The sequence below is a fragment of the Engystomops pustulosus genome, chromosome 8 (genome assembly GCF_040894005.1).
Source record: "Engystomops pustulosus chromosome 8, aEngPut4.maternal, whole genome shotgun sequence".
In the NCBI taxonomy this organism is placed as follows: Eukaryota; Metazoa; Chordata; class Amphibia; order Anura; family Leptodactylidae; genus Engystomops; species Engystomops pustulosus.
The window spans coordinates 46,444,893-46,464,267 of NC_092418.1; the positions used below are offsets into that span (position 1 = coordinate 46,444,893).

Here is a 19,375-nt window from a genome sequence, read left to right on the forward strand (position 1 = left end):
AAAATAAGGTCTCCCCGACTCACCTTATTACAATGTACAAATACCTGAACAGACAGTACAAGGATCTCTCCAAAGATCTTTTTATACCTAGGCCTGTGACCAGGACAAGGGGGCATCCTCTACGCCAAAGGAGAGGAGGTTCTACCATCGCCATAGACAGGGATTCTTTACTGTGAGACTATGGAACTCTCTGCCGCAGGAGGTTGTTAAAGCGGACTCTATGTACATGTTCAAGAGAGGCCTGGATGCCTTTCTGGAGAGAAAAAATATCACGGGTTATGGGGAAAAAACATTTATTTAATTCTTAAAGGTTGGACTTGGTGAACTTGAATCTTTTTCCAGCCTTATATACTATGATACTATGATTTGTATACCTGTTTTTTGCTGATGGTTTTTGTAAAAAGTTCTCATGTATTCCATGGGTGGAGTGAGGGACCTGACTTGTATTTAGCTATGGTCCACTTTTACTGATGCCCATTCATTGACATAAACCAGAGCAGCCCCTTTGACTGGTGGCTGATTTGATGGTTCTTTTTAAGACGGCAGATGGCAATAATTTATAGACCAAAAATGGTTTCCTTTTTTAGTTTTTTTTTTTTTTACTTCTTTCAAGTCTAGATCACTAATGTGTTGTGGCTTTACCCATGGTTACAACATGGATAACTCCACTTTTCAAAGATAGTTATAACTACTAGTCATCTGGCATCCACATTGTCCCTATCTATTTGTAATAAAAGGTACTGATTTCCGGCACTCCCATATAACTGAATAGAACAGCAGCACTTTTGTTTGAGCTACCAGTTAATTCAGTAAGTAGGAGCAGGTCCACTGTTTTCATGAACTTTTGGGGCTGTTCTCGTGATGATGGGAGTACATCAGTCAGATCTTCACTAATAAAATTTGGCATCGCCCTTTTACAGAAAGATAAAAATGGCAGAAAAATAGGTCATTTACTGGTCACACCAGGAATTATGAAACACACATTTGTAGCAGTTTGTGTGTGTGAAGGGTAGACCTGAATTCCTCAAGTTGCTATCAAAAGGAAATCTGTTGGTCTTGTTCCACTGGGGAGAATCTCTATTGGGGTTGTAATGGTGAATAGCATGTTGGTTTTCATCATTAGTAACCAGTGGACAAAAAAGAGGAAATAACATACTTTTTGTAGATTTACACCTGAAATTTCAGACCTAAATATGGGATTTCAAATGCATTTAGTACTGCTTTTTTAATGTTCTCTTGCTATGTCTCCTGACTGTCTTTCAGCATGCATGTTATATGCTGGAAGTAAATGTATTCATGTTATATATACTACATTCTCTGGGGATTTCCGGGACATCTGCTAAGTTGCAGTCATTACACCATAGAAACATGTTGTTCTCTCTATTGCAATTGCTTATTGGGAAATTTAGGTTTTCTAGCTTACTCTTTCTTCTATGTAGGCTTTACATGACTTATATTACAGCTAGACCATGTTAAGGGTATTCATCCAAATGTAAATTGTGTTTTATTTTAATATACTTAGACAATGCTGTATATTTGCTGCAATGTGGGAATGTTAATGAAATCTTTATAGTTAAGATAAAGAAAGGCATACTATCATAAAGTCATTTATTTGCTCACATTAGAATTGGATCTGACGACTCTGGGTGCCATAATTTGTGGTTAGAAGATAAGGTGTGGAAAGGGGAGTGGCTATTCTCCTGGGACAAAATTATTCCTTATGTTTCACAGTTTATTTTCTTTTGCAATACACAACAGAATCCTAAGGAAACAAGTAAATATTAATAGTAAAGGGGTTGTCAAGGGATAAGTAGTAAGATTATAAGTAGTAAGACTACTCCTATTCTCCACCTATGGCGCTCCAGTGCCGCCATCTCACTGCTGCCCTCTGGCACACGCCAGACAGAAGTACAGGCGGTAGGAGTTGGTACAAGGCCGGCAGTGACTGGCGGTGCCACAGGAGAACTGGCGTGTGGAGAGAGGTAAGTATAAGTAGTTTGTTTTTTTTTCTAAGCCCCCTGGCCATAGATCAATTTTTTTTTTTATCCCCAGACAACCCTTTTTTTTAAAGTATACCTAACCTTTATGAATCTTTGCATAAATCAACAGAATAGTGTGTGCATGAAGTATAATGCTGTTTCTGCCCAATGAAAGACTTGTGTTGTGTAACCTGGGCTTTCAGCAAAGTACCATATGATAAATACCGTAAGTCAAAAGACAGCCATTTATTTTAGAAATGAAAGGGTAAGTGGCATCTTTGAATCTACTGGATGAGGGGCGTAACTTTTAGGCTAGGTCCGGACATGGCCATCCTCTGGAAAGCTACCATATTGAATCAAGGGCGAGTTTTTTTTCAATTTGAAAATGGTTTTAGAAAGTGGTTTGTTGTAATCCATTCTGTATTTTCTTTTGTGGTTCATAACTTATCAACACAAATTCTCATTTGGGTTCATAACAATTGGATTTGTCAAATAGCTGAGAATTACAAGGAACGTCACCTTACGTTCCTGAAATAAGTGTGCCTTTGAACTTTTTGACTCTCATTACGAAGAAAATTAAAATTATACTGACAAGTGATTAGCAAACCAACGGGGATTGGGGTCCAGTAGCTTCGGCCGAACCTAAACCATAACACTAGCACTTGCACCAACCACTATATGGACAGTGTTGGAATATGGCATGCAGTTTAATTGTATACTCGCTTCTTGGTCCTTATTCATATATTGCTTTTTGGCTAACAAACACGTTCATCTTCTGTGTTTCTTCTTTCTTTTACCCGCGTCTAGTTCTAACTTTCAGATAACAACACTGATCATTGGTGTTCATAACTCTTTATCCAAAAATCAAATAATGGTTAAAACGTGACTTTTTACATGAGGTTTTAATTGGCCAAATGATCATTTGTAGGAACAGTTCCTCCTGATCTTTGGTCCTATCATGCTGAACACATCTTTAATGTGGGGTGAAAATACCAGCAGCAACATCTCCCCATCAGTTGTTACATTCCAGTATTCCATTTTTAATGATCTATAACCAGGTGTGAAGATTGATCCAGAGGTAAGTGGCAGGATGTGCTACGGATACAAACCGGTACCTTTGCATGGGGTCAGTCTGATGAACATGCATTTGATAATTTGCCAAATTAAATATTTTCTTGGTTATTGCTTTGTTGTTATTACTGCTGCAAGGAACTCTTATAAGAGAGGAACTTGGTCATTAAATAACTAAACAATTCTAAAAACTTTTTATAGACTTTGTGCTTCTTCACCAAGATATTGACATGTTCTTATTGTAAGCACAATCTGGCTCAAGTTCACAAATCTAAAGGAACAGTACATGGCTAGTGACTGTGGTGGAGCCATAGCTCTTATAAACCACTGTACTGCAAGAGACTTGTAATAATACCCTTATACTTTAAAGTCTAAGAGCATGTGTTCTTAGCATATCTAGGAACAGCTAGCACTCAGATATCAACTTGGTCTCTTAGAACTATTGTAAATTGTGGCATAAACAAGATGGTTATGGTTAGATGGTAACTGGCAATGGTGTCTGGAGTATCACCAGTCTGGCAAAATCTCCTGTATTTGACAGATATTTGGGTTAAAGAGGACATGTACATTCGCTTTTGGGTGGCTCGATTTTTTTTTTTTTTGATAAAAAAAATTCAATTTATACTTGCCTAGGTGTCCGACGAGGCAGATCTTAAAAACACATTGATGGACAAAAATGAAGTACATCACCTGATCCTTATTTATAAGTAACCCAATAGTAAATGCAGAAAATTCCTAATTTGGGAGTCACATAATGTATATCAACCCATGAGCACCATAAGCGACTGTGAAACGTGCTTTGGGATTATGTGGGTCCTTGGGCCCCAATTTTGACATACAGCCTGTCTGGTATATCTAAATCTTTCATGTATGCTTTACGAACTTTATACGTGTGTGTGTGTGTGTGTGTGTATATGTATGTGTTATATGATATGATATGCAGCCTGGTTGGCATTATCTGGTCATTCATGTATGCACTTTAAATGTGTATGCACTATGCACTGTATATGTGAATATGATATACTGCCTAGCTTTGTTTGATTACACATGTACTATGTACTTTGTATGGATGTATATGAGTGATCCATGCTTTGGGCATTGAATTTTGATATACATTATGTGACTACTACTATCCCAAATTAGGCCTTTTCTGCATTTACTATAGGGTTACATAATGATAATAAATTATTATTATTCCTTTATTTATATAGCGCACACACAGATTACGTAGTGCTACACAGAACCTACCAAATCTATATATGGATCGGGTGATGCACTTCATTTTTGTCCACCAATGTGTTGTTTTTATGCGTTGCTTTTAAGTACTAGTGACCGTATATGTGTATTTCTAAATAATCAATAAAGGTGTTTTTTTTTTTTTATAAATCAGTTGGTGATTTATTCATATGTTAGCATTTGATTATGTGCAGAGTCTAGTTGTAGGTATTCATTGATGAAATATTGATATATATTTATATATATTATATCTTTTTAGTAGGTATTAATAAGTATACATAATGACCTGTGGGTGGTTAAGAGTCCAAAATCACTTACTCGGGTTCCCTTTAAACTTTTGTCCTGACAGTGATGGGTTCATATCATGCACATCTAGACCATACAGAGTTCAGCTGGCTAAATATTGTGTTTCCTTGCTTGGTGACAGCTGCTTATCCATCCCCTGAGAGCTTCAGATCATATACAAGAGGCATTCGTGAAAAATTACTCGGGAATCCTCCACCATCATCGGCAGAGAAACGAAACACTTAAAGATTTGATTTATTTATTGGCCTTTTTGTTTTTAAATCTCTTAGAGCTTTAATGAAGAGGGCTCAGCCCGTGAGCCTTTCCATACCGCCATTATGGCGCTCATAATTAAGATGTTTAGACAAAGTATAACCCTGAATAACCCTCACATGATTGCCGCTTTTCCCATCATCAATTTATTTTTATGTGAGATGTAAACCCATTTCCACCCAGATGTGACCCCAGTTGTTTGTGTAAAACCACACATACTGACCAAGGGTGTATATCTATTGTGTGAAAATAAGATTTCACTGCCCCTTGGCTAGAATGATTTGGTCAGCATATAGATATTTCTGACCATATTCCATTCATAAACGGGTCAATGAATGAATTAATTACCGTATCTCAAGGTATAAATTGAGAATTTCTATACTTAATGTATTCATGTAGATTTGTCAGTCCATAATAATGAAATTCTTTGGGTAGTAAGAGGTAAATTGTGTTTTATTTGTGTAAAAAGTTGTATGACACAATGGCCTGTAGTTTCTTCAGCTTTCCTAATTGTAAACTGGGTGTTCACAGTAGCAGATGTCCCGGACCCTGGGATTGTTGCTTGGACCTATTGGTTTTAATAGCCATGAGATTTGACTGTCCTAAAAATGGAATATATAATTACAGAGAAGACCATGAGACATTGAATTTGTGGTGGCGTTAATTCCGTTGCTATATATAGCAAACTACTTTTGCATGAAACTCCAGACAGCGCGTCAGTGCCAGTTAGAGCTATTCTAAATTGAGGTTTAAACAAAAAAGTAGATACAGGCGGTCCCCTACTTAAGAACACTCGACTTGCATACGACCCCTAGTTACAAACGGACCTCTGGATATTGGTAATTTATTGTACTTTAGTCCTAGGCTACAATAAACAGCTATAACAGTTATCACAGGTGTCTGTAATGAAGCTTTAGTGTTAATCCTGATTCTTATGACAACCCAACATTTTTAAAATCCAATTGTCACAGGGACCAAAAAAGTTCTGGCTGGGATTACAATTATAAAATATACAGTTCCGACTTACATACAAATTCAACTTAAGAACAAACCTACAGACCCTATCTTGTATGTGACCCGGGGACTGCCTGTACTTTATATGAGGGCACCAAGAAGATATGAGTGCTAGCTGTTCCTAAATGTTAGACTATATGAAGAAAAAGGGCATTATTACATTTCTCTCACAAAAGTGTGGGTTATAGAATTATAAATGTTAAATCCGATACCAGAATTAGTTTTCCAATAGTTATGGTTTTTAATTTAAATGCCTACACATGGTGGATTAGAAATAACTCCAGACAAGACATCATTTTCCCGTTGTTTTTATTAGATTTTCCTTCACTATCCTCTGTAACCATTTAAAATTCTGGACTTAAATGTTCTAAAGATTTGGCACAAAAACTAAGATGTTGGGAGCTTGTCACACCCTTGTTAATAAAATAAATCTGTATGAAGATGGGTCTCACATTGTAAAGTTTTGTATGCAAAGGGATTGTGGGATGTGGACACATTCAGCCTCCTAATTCAGGGTATTATTTAGGTGACCCTGTCTGTTTTCCCCATTAACCTCTGTAGAGGGTTACCATTCTGCTAACTCATGGAAAATATACAAATACATTTCCCAAGATGGGATAAGGAAAACCTTGCCTCTTGGCTACCTTGTTAGGCGGCCCCCTTAACATCATGCATGACTTGCATGAAGTCTAATGACAGGGGTGTAATTGGGAGAGGCAGGACCCTATAGTAGACTTCTTAATGGGTGCCCCCTTCCCCTTTATAGCACCTGTGGCAAGACCGACCAAAAAGAAGGAACCACCACAGCATAACAAACATAGTTTCTTTTATTGAATTAATACACTTAATAGAATCTCTCAGATATCCATTAAAAAGTTGGAAATAAAGCATTCAGGCATACCCTGACAAAAAAAATGATGACTTGCATTAATAATCCTCACTTGTTCAAAATACAAATATAAACAAAGTTTCCCGTGTTCGAAGAATACATACGAATAAATAAATTCATATAAATAAATGCATATACCATATTAAATAGACGCATGTATGCACTTTATCCTTGGGTATTAGTCTGGTTATTCAGTCTAGTATGTATTCTGACATTTGTCTATTTAATATGGGCAGCTCCTTGTCCCACAGGGCCTGGTATATGCATTTATTTATATGAATTTATTTCTTTTTATGTATTACTCAAACACGGGCAACTTTGTTTATATTTGTATTTTGAACAAGTAATGATCATTAATGCAAGTCATCAGTTTTTTGTCAGGGAACGCCCGACTGCTGTATTTCCAACTTTTTATGGATATCTGAGCGATTTTATCAAGCTTATTAATTCTATAAAGTAATTTTGGTTTGTTATACTGCGGTGTTTCCTTCTTTTTGGTATTTTATATTTGTATAGTCACAAACGTGAGTTACAAATACACACATACAACATATATAAGGTATATTCACACCATATACACACATGCATACAGTACCATATACAGACATAAAACACATATACACAGCAAATAACATATAAACATTTAGCATTCACACATCAGACAGACTCACAAATACATATTCACATCCATACATTTATACACTCATATACACTTGTGTATATACTCTCAGACAGTCTTATCCCAGGGGGTGTCAGAATCCACATATCTGTTCAAGAAGCTGCTAACCACATGGGGGAAGTAGATGACATAAAGTAGAGATGAGAGATTCTAGTCCTGTCTTTCTGCTTTGGCTTTTTAGCAGATTAGATAATTATAAGTGCATGTATAAGAGCTGTGATGGCAGCCCAGGTGGGTAAAGGAGTTGCTTTAATAAAATATGGTGTTGGAGGGCAGTGGAGAAAGATGGAACGTTTGTGGAAAACCATTGTATCAGTTTAGTAAACTGAATAAAACCTGGTATCATAGTATATCAAGTCCATCAAATCCAACCTTTAAGAATTAAATAACTGTTTTATCCCCATAACCCCTGATATTTTTTCTCTCCAGAAAGGCATCCAGGCCTCTCTTGAACATATACATAGAGTCCGCCATAACAACCTCCTGCGGCAGAGAGTTCCATAGTGTTTAGATTCATTTAAAGCATCTAAAGCATAAAATGTGTTCAGTTGCTTGAACATTGTTAGGCAAGCCCTTTGCATTCTAACATATTCTACCTGCTTTACTTGGTCTTCCACTTTATTCTCCAAGCAAATATTGGCTATATTTCATTATTGCACACTTGAGATAGAGATTTCTCAAGGGTGTCTTGGTTATGTACCTTTTTTAGAATATGTAAAGCTACTTGCACCATCTATTTAGTATATGAGGATACTGCATATTTTCATGAATGGACATAAATATTTCCTGACTTTCGCTTTTACTTGTTGCAGTTATGCTCTTTCTGATGAAGCATATCGGTCTTTGAGGGACCAAGATAAGGACCAATGCATTCTCATCACTGGTGAAAGTGGAGCAGGAAAGACAGGTATGATGTGGTTGCTTCAAGCTACAACTCTGTATACTTCTTGTAATCTAACAATCAATTATTGTAATCTAAGAACTGTTTGTACATGGAAAAAAAATCGGATTTCTCACCCAATCACCTGAATACATTCCTGCAAACAGACCGTATGGCGATGCACACTACCGGATCATTGACTGTAGCAATCCCAAACGTAAAAATAATAGCTGTAAGCGGCATTCATGAAGACCACAAAGGTGATTATGCAAAGTAAATTCTTCTTTATTAGCGTTTATAGGTGCATATATAAATGGATAAAAATGGATGTCTGAGATCGACGCGTTTCGACGTTATCACGTCTTAATTATGCTTAAGACATGATAAAGAGGAAACGCATTGATCTCCGACATCCATTTTTATCCATGTATATATGCACCTATAAACGCTAATAAAGAAGAATTGGTTTTGCACAAGCACCTTCGTGGTCTACGTGGCTGACGCTTACCGCTATTTTTTCTAAGACCTCTTTGTGGTGCAGTTGGTGTAACAACATTTGGAGGCTGGAATGTATTTGTATATAACAATTTTTGGGAGCTGGTTGTAAGAAATTTCCATGATAAGTCTTTGCATTGTTTTGACCACAGTTAAAGCAAGAGAATGATGAATATTCACTATTAGATAAGGTTATTACAAACTGAAAAGTTGGTAATATATTGGATTATAATGGATCTGCAGGAAAGGAGTGTTAATTGGGCATAGAAGAATAATCTGTCTTTGCCTTGTAAGGAAGAAATCCCCCAGCAATTTTATTAGCAGCATCGTTATTTCATTAGCATAATTGAAGCCATGCTGCAGATCGGAGACAGCCATTTCCTGTGGCTGTGGAAAAGGAGGTTTCAGGGCTGCATTAAGTTGTTAGAAATGCAAATGGTTACGGAATCACTTAGTGATGGAGGTGTGTTTACAGATTGATGCTACTTTATTTATTAAACTCAAGCACAATAATCTTTATAAACATTTTCAATGACGGGTAAGTATTTTAAACCCTATACAAAGATGATCATCTAAATGATTTAACAGATTAGGCCGCATTCACATCTTGTGGACATACATAGGTCCCCCATATATGGCAATTGCCGCACGGAGCGATACGGTGCTGCACACATGCGGCACCGTACCACTCAGGACATGTCCTGTGTACAATCTTTTCACGTGTTACAGCCTCTACGCCCTGCATTTCAATGAAGAGGGGAGGGATCACCCCTCCTCCTTTCCATCGCGGCAGACAAATGCCCGCCCGTAGCCGTGCTGGCGTACATCCGTGTGCATGCAGCAGGAAGTGTGTAGTCTTCCTCTGCAGTGTGAGGTACATGATCTATTATATTTCCTTTTGAAGACTTTAGGGGAACTTTATTTAGTGTTATTTCTTCTCTGTAACCGGGTTCCTTATAGACCTTAGCTTCTATCTAAAATGACTAATTTTATAAATAAAAAAAGATGATGAAGCATTTTTTATGAAAAGTTAAAGTGGTGCAGAAAAAGAACAGATATGACCATATCAGTATGATGGTTATTGGTGTCCACTGTCCACAGTGTACTAGTGTTCACAGTACATCTTAGGCCCAGTTCACATTTTGCTCTTCCATTACTAAATGGATCTGAAGACTGTCCTTTCCCCATATAGTTGCATGGACTGATGGCTTGATTTCATGTTTTGTTCTCGTTTTTATAATAAACACAATGGTTGTCCATGCATCATTCGTATCACAAACCCTAAACTATCTTTTCCTAAACCCTATAATAATTTCTAACCTAATTTACAGTTTATCTAAAATGCTAACTTTTTGGAGAGACTACTGGACTACTACGTATCAGATTTACCTTATTACATAGATTCATAATGGTAGGTTTCCTATAACAACATAGCCCATTTTACATTTTTTAATTAGTTTTTTTCACTTCCCACACTATATCATGTATTGCCAGCTTTACCATATTGTTTAGCGACATTGGGTTGCAAGACTTGTATAGTCTTATAAATTACATGTTATTTTGTTCATAGAATTAGAACCCACAAGACTAAAAATGTGAAAAAAATAAAGATAGCCGCTACAAAGCATGAGCGTCTCATCAAACATGATGTCAGCATAGGCAGGTGATGCTATATGGACAACCATTGTGGTTGTTATTAAAAAAAAAAAAAAAACAAGAGCAAAACCTAGAACTAGGATGAAATCAAGCCATCAGTCCATGCAACTCTATGGGGAAAGGAAGGTCTTCAGATCCATGAAGTAATGGAAGAGCAAAATGTGAACTGGGCCTAAGATGTATTGTGATCATCAGTGGACACCAATAACCACCAAGCATTTTGTATTTCTTAATTTTCTGAGTCCATCTTATAAATGGTAATTTTAGGTAGAATCAAATATCTTTAAGGAACCTGGGTACAGAGAGGAAATGGCACCAGATAAATTTCCCCTAAAGTGTTCAAAAGAAATATATTAGATCATGTATGTACAGTTCACACTTCAGAGGAAGACTGCACACTTACGTAGGAAAGTTTTACTTAGAATGTGAATGCCCAGATGAGAACCCTTTGTTATATTCTGCACAAATAAACAAAAGCTTTATGTCACACAGCCGTCCTGTGGTAATAAACGGTGAAGCCGGGTGGTCAGGCAGAGCTCAATGGTGCATGTCTGGCCACTGCTGCCAAAATCTGAGGTGGTCGTATCTGAGAAATTATCTTCAATAACATCCAATTGAAGAAATGTTTACATATGAATTAAATGAATTAAATGTAAATGCCCGGATGGGAATACCCCTTTAACCTGTTAAATAGTCAATATGATCATCTTTGTGAGGGGGTTTAAAGTATGGACATACAATACCTACCCACTATTGAAAATGTTTATAAGGTCTAGGATATTAATGGGAAGCTACCACAAGATCTACCTTAACAGGTAGGTTCCTGATGTTAAGTTTTTTCTCAGAATGTGTTTCATTAATCCATGGGCTGCCATATGGGTCAGTATTTCCCTTTTTTTTTAAAATATATATATATATTTTTTATTAATGGCCTTATATAGGGTTTTGTGGATTTGCAATATTTGCAGATGGCACTTTTAAAGTAAACACAGAATGATTTGTGAAAGCTGGATGCATGGGTGCACAATGGGTAATAACGTTTTAATGTAGATAAATGTACTGGTAAACTGGAAAGACACTGGCTAAAACCTAAGCTAAAAGAGATTTAGGGATACTGGTGGATAGTAAGACCAGAGCCAGGAAGCTGCTGCTAGGACAAGTAACATCATGAGTTGTTTCGTAGATGCTCATAATAAGGACATCGTTCTGCCCTTATACTAATCACTAGCCAGATCTCTAATCACTAGTCAGACTAGTCTGACATGGGATACTGCCAGATGTGGGCCCCAATGAATAAAAAGGACAAAGCTGGACTAGAGGGTGACCATGGTGTTTGTGGGGGTTATGGCCAGGTTACAATACAAAGCCTGACTATCAAACTAATTTTGTAGGAAAATGGACATTTTGCTTTGTGCTGGTGTGCCAGTGCTTAGTATTTTTCCAAGTACCTCTCGTTTTCTATAGAAATAATTATTAATAGTGTGTGAATTTAAGTCTGTTATATAGAATTGTAAGCGAATAACACTTTTTTTTTACAGAGATTAGATGTTGTACTTTTTCCACATTCCTTATTTATACAAATGTACAAAAGATATGGGATCAGACTAAACTACAACATTTTTGATATTATCACTTTTTTTGCATATAAAGGAATGTTTGATAATGTTTTATTGCTTCATCGTTGGGAGTTTTTCTCCTGACTGAACTTTGAACACGGTTCTGTCTGTCTGCCTGGTGCTTATATATTGTGCTGGGAAATTAATGTATTAATTATTTAAGAAGAAAACATAAATGTTTTTTTTATGTGAATTCCAATGTGATTAGTAGTCAAATACCACAAATTCTTTACTTAATCTAAGTAGACTTCAGACTGGCCATACCTAGACTTGGAAGTGTGAGTAACTTCCTTGTTATCTAATAGATCATTTACATGCTCCATCCTGCGAGCTTTGGAGTGGTCTAGTAAAACCAAATGTCAAAGCAAAATTGTACTTGGAATTGAAGCTAGAGTAGTCGTATGATTAATATTAGTAGGTATATTAATTTTGCACGGATATATTGTACTAAATCTGCTTACACCAGATCCTGCCGTTATTCTATAATTTTATTCTATTAACCCCTTCACACTCTGCGACGGATAGATCCCCCACAGAGCTATGAAGGGTGTATGAAGAGGGCTCAGGGGCTGAGCCCTCTTCATACAGAGATGGGCTTTGCTGCATATTGCAGCAAAGACCCATCGCTATCACCCGCAGTCGGTGTTAACCTCTTCTTTGCACTTGGGCGCCAGCATCTTTCTTCAGAGCGTTTCCTCCGAACATCATCCGGGGGGCGGCGATCGGTTGCCATGACAGCCTCGGGTCTTCGTCAGACCCGAGGCTGCATGGTTTCTGCAGATTTGTTACAATGAGCCAGGGGCTCATTGTAATGAATCATTTGCAAAAACGCCATATACTGCAATCCAGTAGTATTGTAGTATATGGTAGGAACGATCTGACCATCTAGGGTTAATGTAAGGGTCTAAGAAATAGTGAAAAAAAAGTTTAAAAAATTAACAATAAAAAGTGATCAAAATGTCACACAGTCGTCAAAATGGTAGCAATGAAAACGTTGGCTAATTTCGCAAAAAAAAAATGACACATTACACTTCTCCGTAACTAAAGTATGAAAAAGTTATTAGCGTCAAAATATGGCAAAAAGTTTATTTTTCGTACACTTTTGTTTAATTTTTGAAAATGTATTAAAACACAATAAAACCTATATAAATTTGGTATCACCACGATCGTACCGAATGAAAGAATAAAGTAGAGGTGAGTGAAAGTCGTAAAAACTGAGCCCACAAGAACATGACGCACATTTTCCCCATAACATCTCGGGAAAGTAAAATTTCTTACGCACAAAATAAGCCCTCACACAGCTCTGTACACGGAAAAATGAAAAAGTTATGGATTTTTCACTGTATTCCGCAGGGGGAGGGGGGGGTCAGTGTATTCCGCAGGGGTAGAAGGGGGGGGTCAGTATATTCCGCAGGGGTAGAAGGGGGGGGGGGTCAGTGTATTCCGCAGGGGTAGAAGGGGGGGGGTCAGTGTATTCCGCAGGGGTAGAAGGGGGGGGGTCAGTGTATTCCGCAGGGGTAGAAGGGGGGGGGTCAGTGTATTCCGCAGGGGGAGGAGGGGGGGGTCAGTGTATTCCGCAGGGGGAGGAGGGGGGGGCAGTGTATTCCGCAGGGGGAGGAGGAGGGGGGGCAGTGTATTCCGCAGGGGTAGGAGGAGGGGGGGCAGTGTATTCCGCAGGGGGAGGAGGAGGGGGGGGGCAGTGTATTCCGCAGGGGGAGGAGGAGGGGGGGGCAGTGTATTCCGCAGGGGGAGGAGGAGGGGGGGGCAGTGTATTCCGCAGGGAGAGGAGGAGGGGGGGGCAGTGTACTCCGCAAGGGGAAGAGGGGGGGGCAGTGTATTCCGCAAGGGGAAGAGGGGGGGGGCAGTGTATTCCGCAGGGAGAGGAGGAGGGGGGGGCAGTGTACTCCGCAAGGGGAAGAGGGGGGGGCAGTGTATTCCGCAAGGGGAAGAGGGGGGGGGCAGTGTATTCCGCAGGGGGAGGAGGAGGGGGGGCAGTGTATTCCGCAGGGGGAGGAGGAGGGGGGGGCAGTGTATTCCGCAGGGGGAGGAGGAGGGGGGGGCAGTGTACTCCGCAAGGGGAAGAGGGGGGGGCAGTGTATTCCGCAAGGGGAAGAGGGGGGGGCAGTGTATTCCGCAAGGGGAAGAGGGGGGGGCAGTGTATTCCGCAAGGGGAAGAGGGGGGGGCAGTGTATTCCGCAAGGGGAAGAGGGGGGGGCAGTGTATTCCGCAAGGGGAAGAGGGGGGGGCAGTGTATTCCGCAAGGGGAAGAGGGGGGGGCAGTGTATTCCGCAAGGGGAGGAGGGGGGGACAGTGTATTCCACAGGGGGAGGAGGGGGGGCAGTGTATTCCGCAGGGGGAGGAGGGGGGGCAGTGTATTCTGCAAGGGGAGGAGGGGGGGGGCAGTGTATTCCGCTACAGTGTATTCCGCAGGGGGAGGGGGGGGCAGTGTATTCCGCAGGGGGAGGAGAGGGGGGCAGTGTATTCCGCAGGGGGAGGAGGGGGGGACAGTGTGGCCACTGGAGGGCGGCCCATGAAGGGGCCCACTAAATCCTGGAGCTGGACCTGCTATCAAAGCGATTAGTGTATTCCGCAGGGATACGGTAAATTGTACCGGGTCCAGGTCGCCATTGGTGTCTATGGTGATGTATATCCAGGTATATTTACCCCCCACGACCATTGTGAATGGGGTCTAATACAGTTTTTCGCAAACCCCGCCTTAATCCGGCCTTGTGATGAAGTGTTCACCAAGCATCCACATCAGTGCTTTTTTCACTATAGATCACTAGAGGTTACTTGTGGACACCTTTCTTGTGACTGCGTTCCATCTGTCAGACTTTATCCTGTAGTTTTCACAAGTGAATATATAATATAGTAATCTTCAGATTTTAAGAACTTTTTTATGGATGGGTCATAAATATCTTTATCAGTTGTGTCCATCATTATGAGTGGGGGTTGTCAATCATCAATTACAAGTGAATAAAAGCTGAATTCCAGCCTTTGAGCTCGGCCACTACATGGAGCTGTTTATGTTGCATCTTTTGCCACTGGATTGGTTGGCACAGGTCTGATACTGATGACCTATCCTACTGATATGTCCTCAATCTTAATCCATATTTTATTTATTGGAATTTCTTGCATATTGGGTATGATTTAGGGAACAGTATGATTTTATTTATTGGAATTGCATTGGTCAGTCCACATTCTCTTTCATGAAATTCATATTAACACGGAAAACTATTTAATCAAATTTAGAGCTAAGGTCAAGGAAGGTATTTAGTCTACAGTTGTGTCTTAACAAAACATACTACTATAGTTGGTATAATAGTCAGCCTTCCTGTATTGGTTATTTTCCACAATGTATATACTGTTGTCTGCACGAGGTACTTTTGGTCATATGTTAAGTGAATGATTTGGTTTGATCTATATTTGTAAACTTCAACTGTGTGGAATTTTGTGGATTTTTTTGAGATGGCTTAATACTTTATGATTTATGTACTAAAGTTAATCTCCATCCACATATTAAGAGCACATGCAAAACATAGTCAAAATCATTTGCACTTGAGCATAAGAAAATTTCTGAAATATTTTGTACTTATATTAGTTATTGGCTGCCCTTGAAGGAAATCTATGATGAAACAGGGACACCTACTCATAGACTGTGTCTGTGATAATCTTATATTTGTTATCCATGGCCTCCTTCCTTCTAAAATCAAATTAAGCTAATTAGTCAGTAGTGCTATGGGGGTTGCTACCAAAGCCCCTCCATGCTGCAGCTTTATTGGTTGTTACAGTGTGCAAAAATGTATGTGCCTAAGTTAGGCTGAGGGAGCAGGAGGGAGGAGGAGACAGTGTAACAACCTGTGAAACTATAGCACAGAGGGTCTGGTAATACCCAATGGAGCCTTAAAGGCTCATTGGCATCATTTAAAGTTAATTTTAGATGGCAGGAGACCATGGATAATTGGGCTGAATAAGTGCCCCTGGTTTAACATGTTTAAGCTTAAGGTGATTATTCTCCTGTAATATGGGTCAGTGTTTTCCCTGAATATAATGTAGCACTGAAGATAAAGAATCAGTGACTGCTGTATTACAAAGGAAGATGTTATGTGGTTTCCCCTCCCCATCGTTTGACATTTCGTTTCTGCATTAGAGGAGCAGATAAGGGCGGATATCTGTTTTCAGGACACTTTGTACATATATAATCTGTTTTACTGTGTTGGCAACCATTATCAAAGCTTACCTGGTGTTAGCAGGGCTGTAGAATATGTTCTTCAAACAATGCTTCATGCAGTACTAGTGTTATCTGTTCCAATACTTGACACTCGCATTGATCTCCTGCCTATTGTCTGCCCATGTCTTTTGAAAAATCTCAATTCTCCCCCCCCCCCCCTTATACAGCCGTCTAACACACGACAAAGCCAAAATAGCAGTTATGTTTTAGTGAATTACAATACATTTTGTTTTGAACCAGAGAAGATGAATTGTTTCTGGTTTTCAATTATTGTTTTTTTCATGTAATTGCGTAGTTGGCAACTTGACATTAAAGAGAACCTGTCACCAGGAATGTCATTTTTAGCTGGTGACAGGTTCCAATAGTCGATGCGAAGTTGATTTTAAAAATGCCTTTTTCAGTGTTATGAATCATTTCAGTAGTTTATAATGGTGTGAAGTAGAGAGTGAATACATTTGTAGACATAGGCACACACACATGGGCTGCAGCTGGCCCTCCCAAGGAACTCTCCACATGCTGCTGGCAGGGAGCCAGGTTATATAAATGAAACTTTTATAAAGTATTGAAATTATTCAGAATGCTGACAAAGGCCTTTTAAAAATCATCATAGCATAGGCTATTGGGAACTGTCACCAGCTACAAATGACATTCCTGATGACAAGTTCCCTTTAACTTTTAAATGGTTTGTTGTAGATGTGCCAATTTGTGGACAGAGATCACAGAAGACACAAGCTTAACTTTGCTGCAAGGTTTGTGCAGGTTAAATTGCTGTATACTTCCAGGGCATATACTGTAGATGTCCTACTTGCAAATTATGGTGAATTGTAGTAACCCCTCATGGTGGTTAACCATTTTTGACATGATTTGCAAGTTATGTTTGCAATACAAGGCTATAGTTATGACTCTGTTGGGCCTCACACACATTTTTAGGTTTTACCTGATCATAGTTGTCCATTTTAAACCTGAAGGCTTCTGTTTTCATCCTTTTGTCCTTTAGCTGAGCAGGATGGACACTCAAGCTCAGATGTGAACATAGACTTACAACTGTGTATGTTGATTTACATGCGTTTTAAAACATAAAGTTATACAGTGTATACAATTATGTCTTTATATTGTCTTCCAGAGGCAAGTAAGTTGGTCATGTCCTATGTAGCAGCCGTATGTGGTAAGGGAGCTGAAGTGAATCAAGTGAAGGAACAACTGTTGCAGTCAAATCCAGTTCTAGAAGGTAAGGAAGGAATGGTTGGTTTGGTTTTACCTTTGCTCTTCTAGATTTTGTCCTACTTATATCTGTATATTTGAAGCTGAAATTTGTATGATCCTACTACTGCAAAGCATAAACATTAGAAAAACACTTGTATATGAAAGCGTATACAGGCGGTCCCCTACTTAAGGACACCCGACTTAAAGACGACCCATAGTTAAAGACGGACCCTCTGCCCACTGTGACCTCTGGTGAAGCTCTCTGGATTTTACTTTGGTCCCAGACTGCAATGATCAGCTGTAAGGTGTCTGTAATTTTATTTTATTGATAATTCTTGGTACCATTACAGCAAAAAAAAATTTTAACTCCGATTGTCACTGGGGTAAAAGAAAAATTTGTCTGGATCTACAATTATAAAATATACAATTTCGACTTGCATACAAATTCAACTTAAGTACAAACCTATGGACCCTATCTTGTATGTAACCTGGGGACTGCCTGTACAGTTTTGATAAAATATTGTTGATTCCTGGATTCCGCAAGGAATTCATAGAACTGAAATGGTGTCTATGCTGCTTATATGATGGAGTTTTTTTTGTTACTATATAGTTAAATCTATGGTTGATGGTTGTAGACTACACGCCTAGATTTACCAAGTTGTTAGAGAATGAATATGCACACCTAACTTTTATTTTCATTCTATTAACAGCATTTGGAAATGCAAAAACTGTAAGGAACGACAACTCTTCCAGATTTGTAAGTGTTTGTTGCTTGCTAAAGTGTTGTGTGAGGGTGTTTGCATTTTTTGTGAAAAATCTACCCCATTCCATATGTCCACTATTATAGCCACAATATAGCCTGTTCAAAAAAAACAAATTAATTGACCTTAAATATCTATCACTGGCATACAAAACTATTATTTATATTATTTTGACCCCCTTTCACGTATGGGTAACATGCTTTGTATGCAGACGGATAAACTGTAAGTGAACAGAGGGCACAATGACTCCAATTGACTGGCACCACAGGTGAGTATGATTGGACTGGCCCACAAGGGAGCAGGTGAATTCCCCATTAGCCCCCAGTCATTACTGTAGTATTTATAAAGCTGTTTAATGATTTAACAAAGAAACCAATTTGGTTCTAATTGTAATGAATTTTAACACCTACTTTGCGTAAACCCTCTCCTAGACATGTGTGAAACCATAACTATTGGCTGTATACTAGGTGCCATCCAAGGCTGTATATTTCGTCATCTGATTTTCACACACAAATCTTTAATCAATTGTGTATTTGTGCTACTTTAAAGTGCTTTTTACCTTTCTAATACATTTTTGTATAATGTTTATTTTAGGGCAAATACATGGACATTGAATTTGACTTCAAGGGAGACCCACTTGGTGGTGTTATTAGCAACTGTAAGTAAAAATATTAAGAGTGGTGATGGCAACTGGATCAATTATTGTTGCAGTAGATATTACAGAACTAGGATGTTGCTATGGGGGAAGCACACTATATGACAACTACAAAAACACCAATAGATACTTATGTAATTCTGTTTTTAATATAATATGATTTATTATGCATTTAGACAATTGATATCTTTTACCATTTAGTGATTTCACCATTTAATCCAGTGCTGCTAAGTACCGACCAGTCTCTAACCTCCCTTTCATCTCCAAACTCTTAGAAAGCCTGGTCTATTCTCGAATAACCCGCTATCTTTCAGCTAACTCCCTCCTTGACCCCCTGCAATCTGTGCTCTATGCACTTCACAGAAACTGCTCTTTCTAAAGTCTCCAATGATCTCCTCACTGCTAAATCCAAAGGGCACTATTCTCTCCTCCTTTTTCTGGATCTCTTGGCA

General features: G+C 38.9%; 1 protein-coding gene across 6 annotated transcripts in view; it reads left to right on the forward strand.

Annotated features, from left to right (window-relative positions):
- The window catches only part of MYO1B (myosin IB), a 123,824-nt gene that overhangs the window by 34,319 nt on the left and 70,130 nt on the right, over positions 1-19,375 (forward strand). For all 6 annotated transcript variants that reach the window (XM_072120840.1, XM_072120844.1, XM_072120843.1 and 3 more), the window contains exons 4-7: positions 8,239-8,333; positions 17,428-17,532; positions 18,218-18,264; positions 18,863-18,926. In XM_072120840.1, the coding sequence (XP_071976941.1) occupies positions 8,239-8,333; positions 17,428-17,532; positions 18,218-18,264; positions 18,863-18,926 (311 nt within the window). The remainder of the gene's footprint in view (positions 1-8,238; positions 8,334-17,427; positions 17,533-18,217; positions 18,265-18,862; positions 18,927-19,375) is intronic.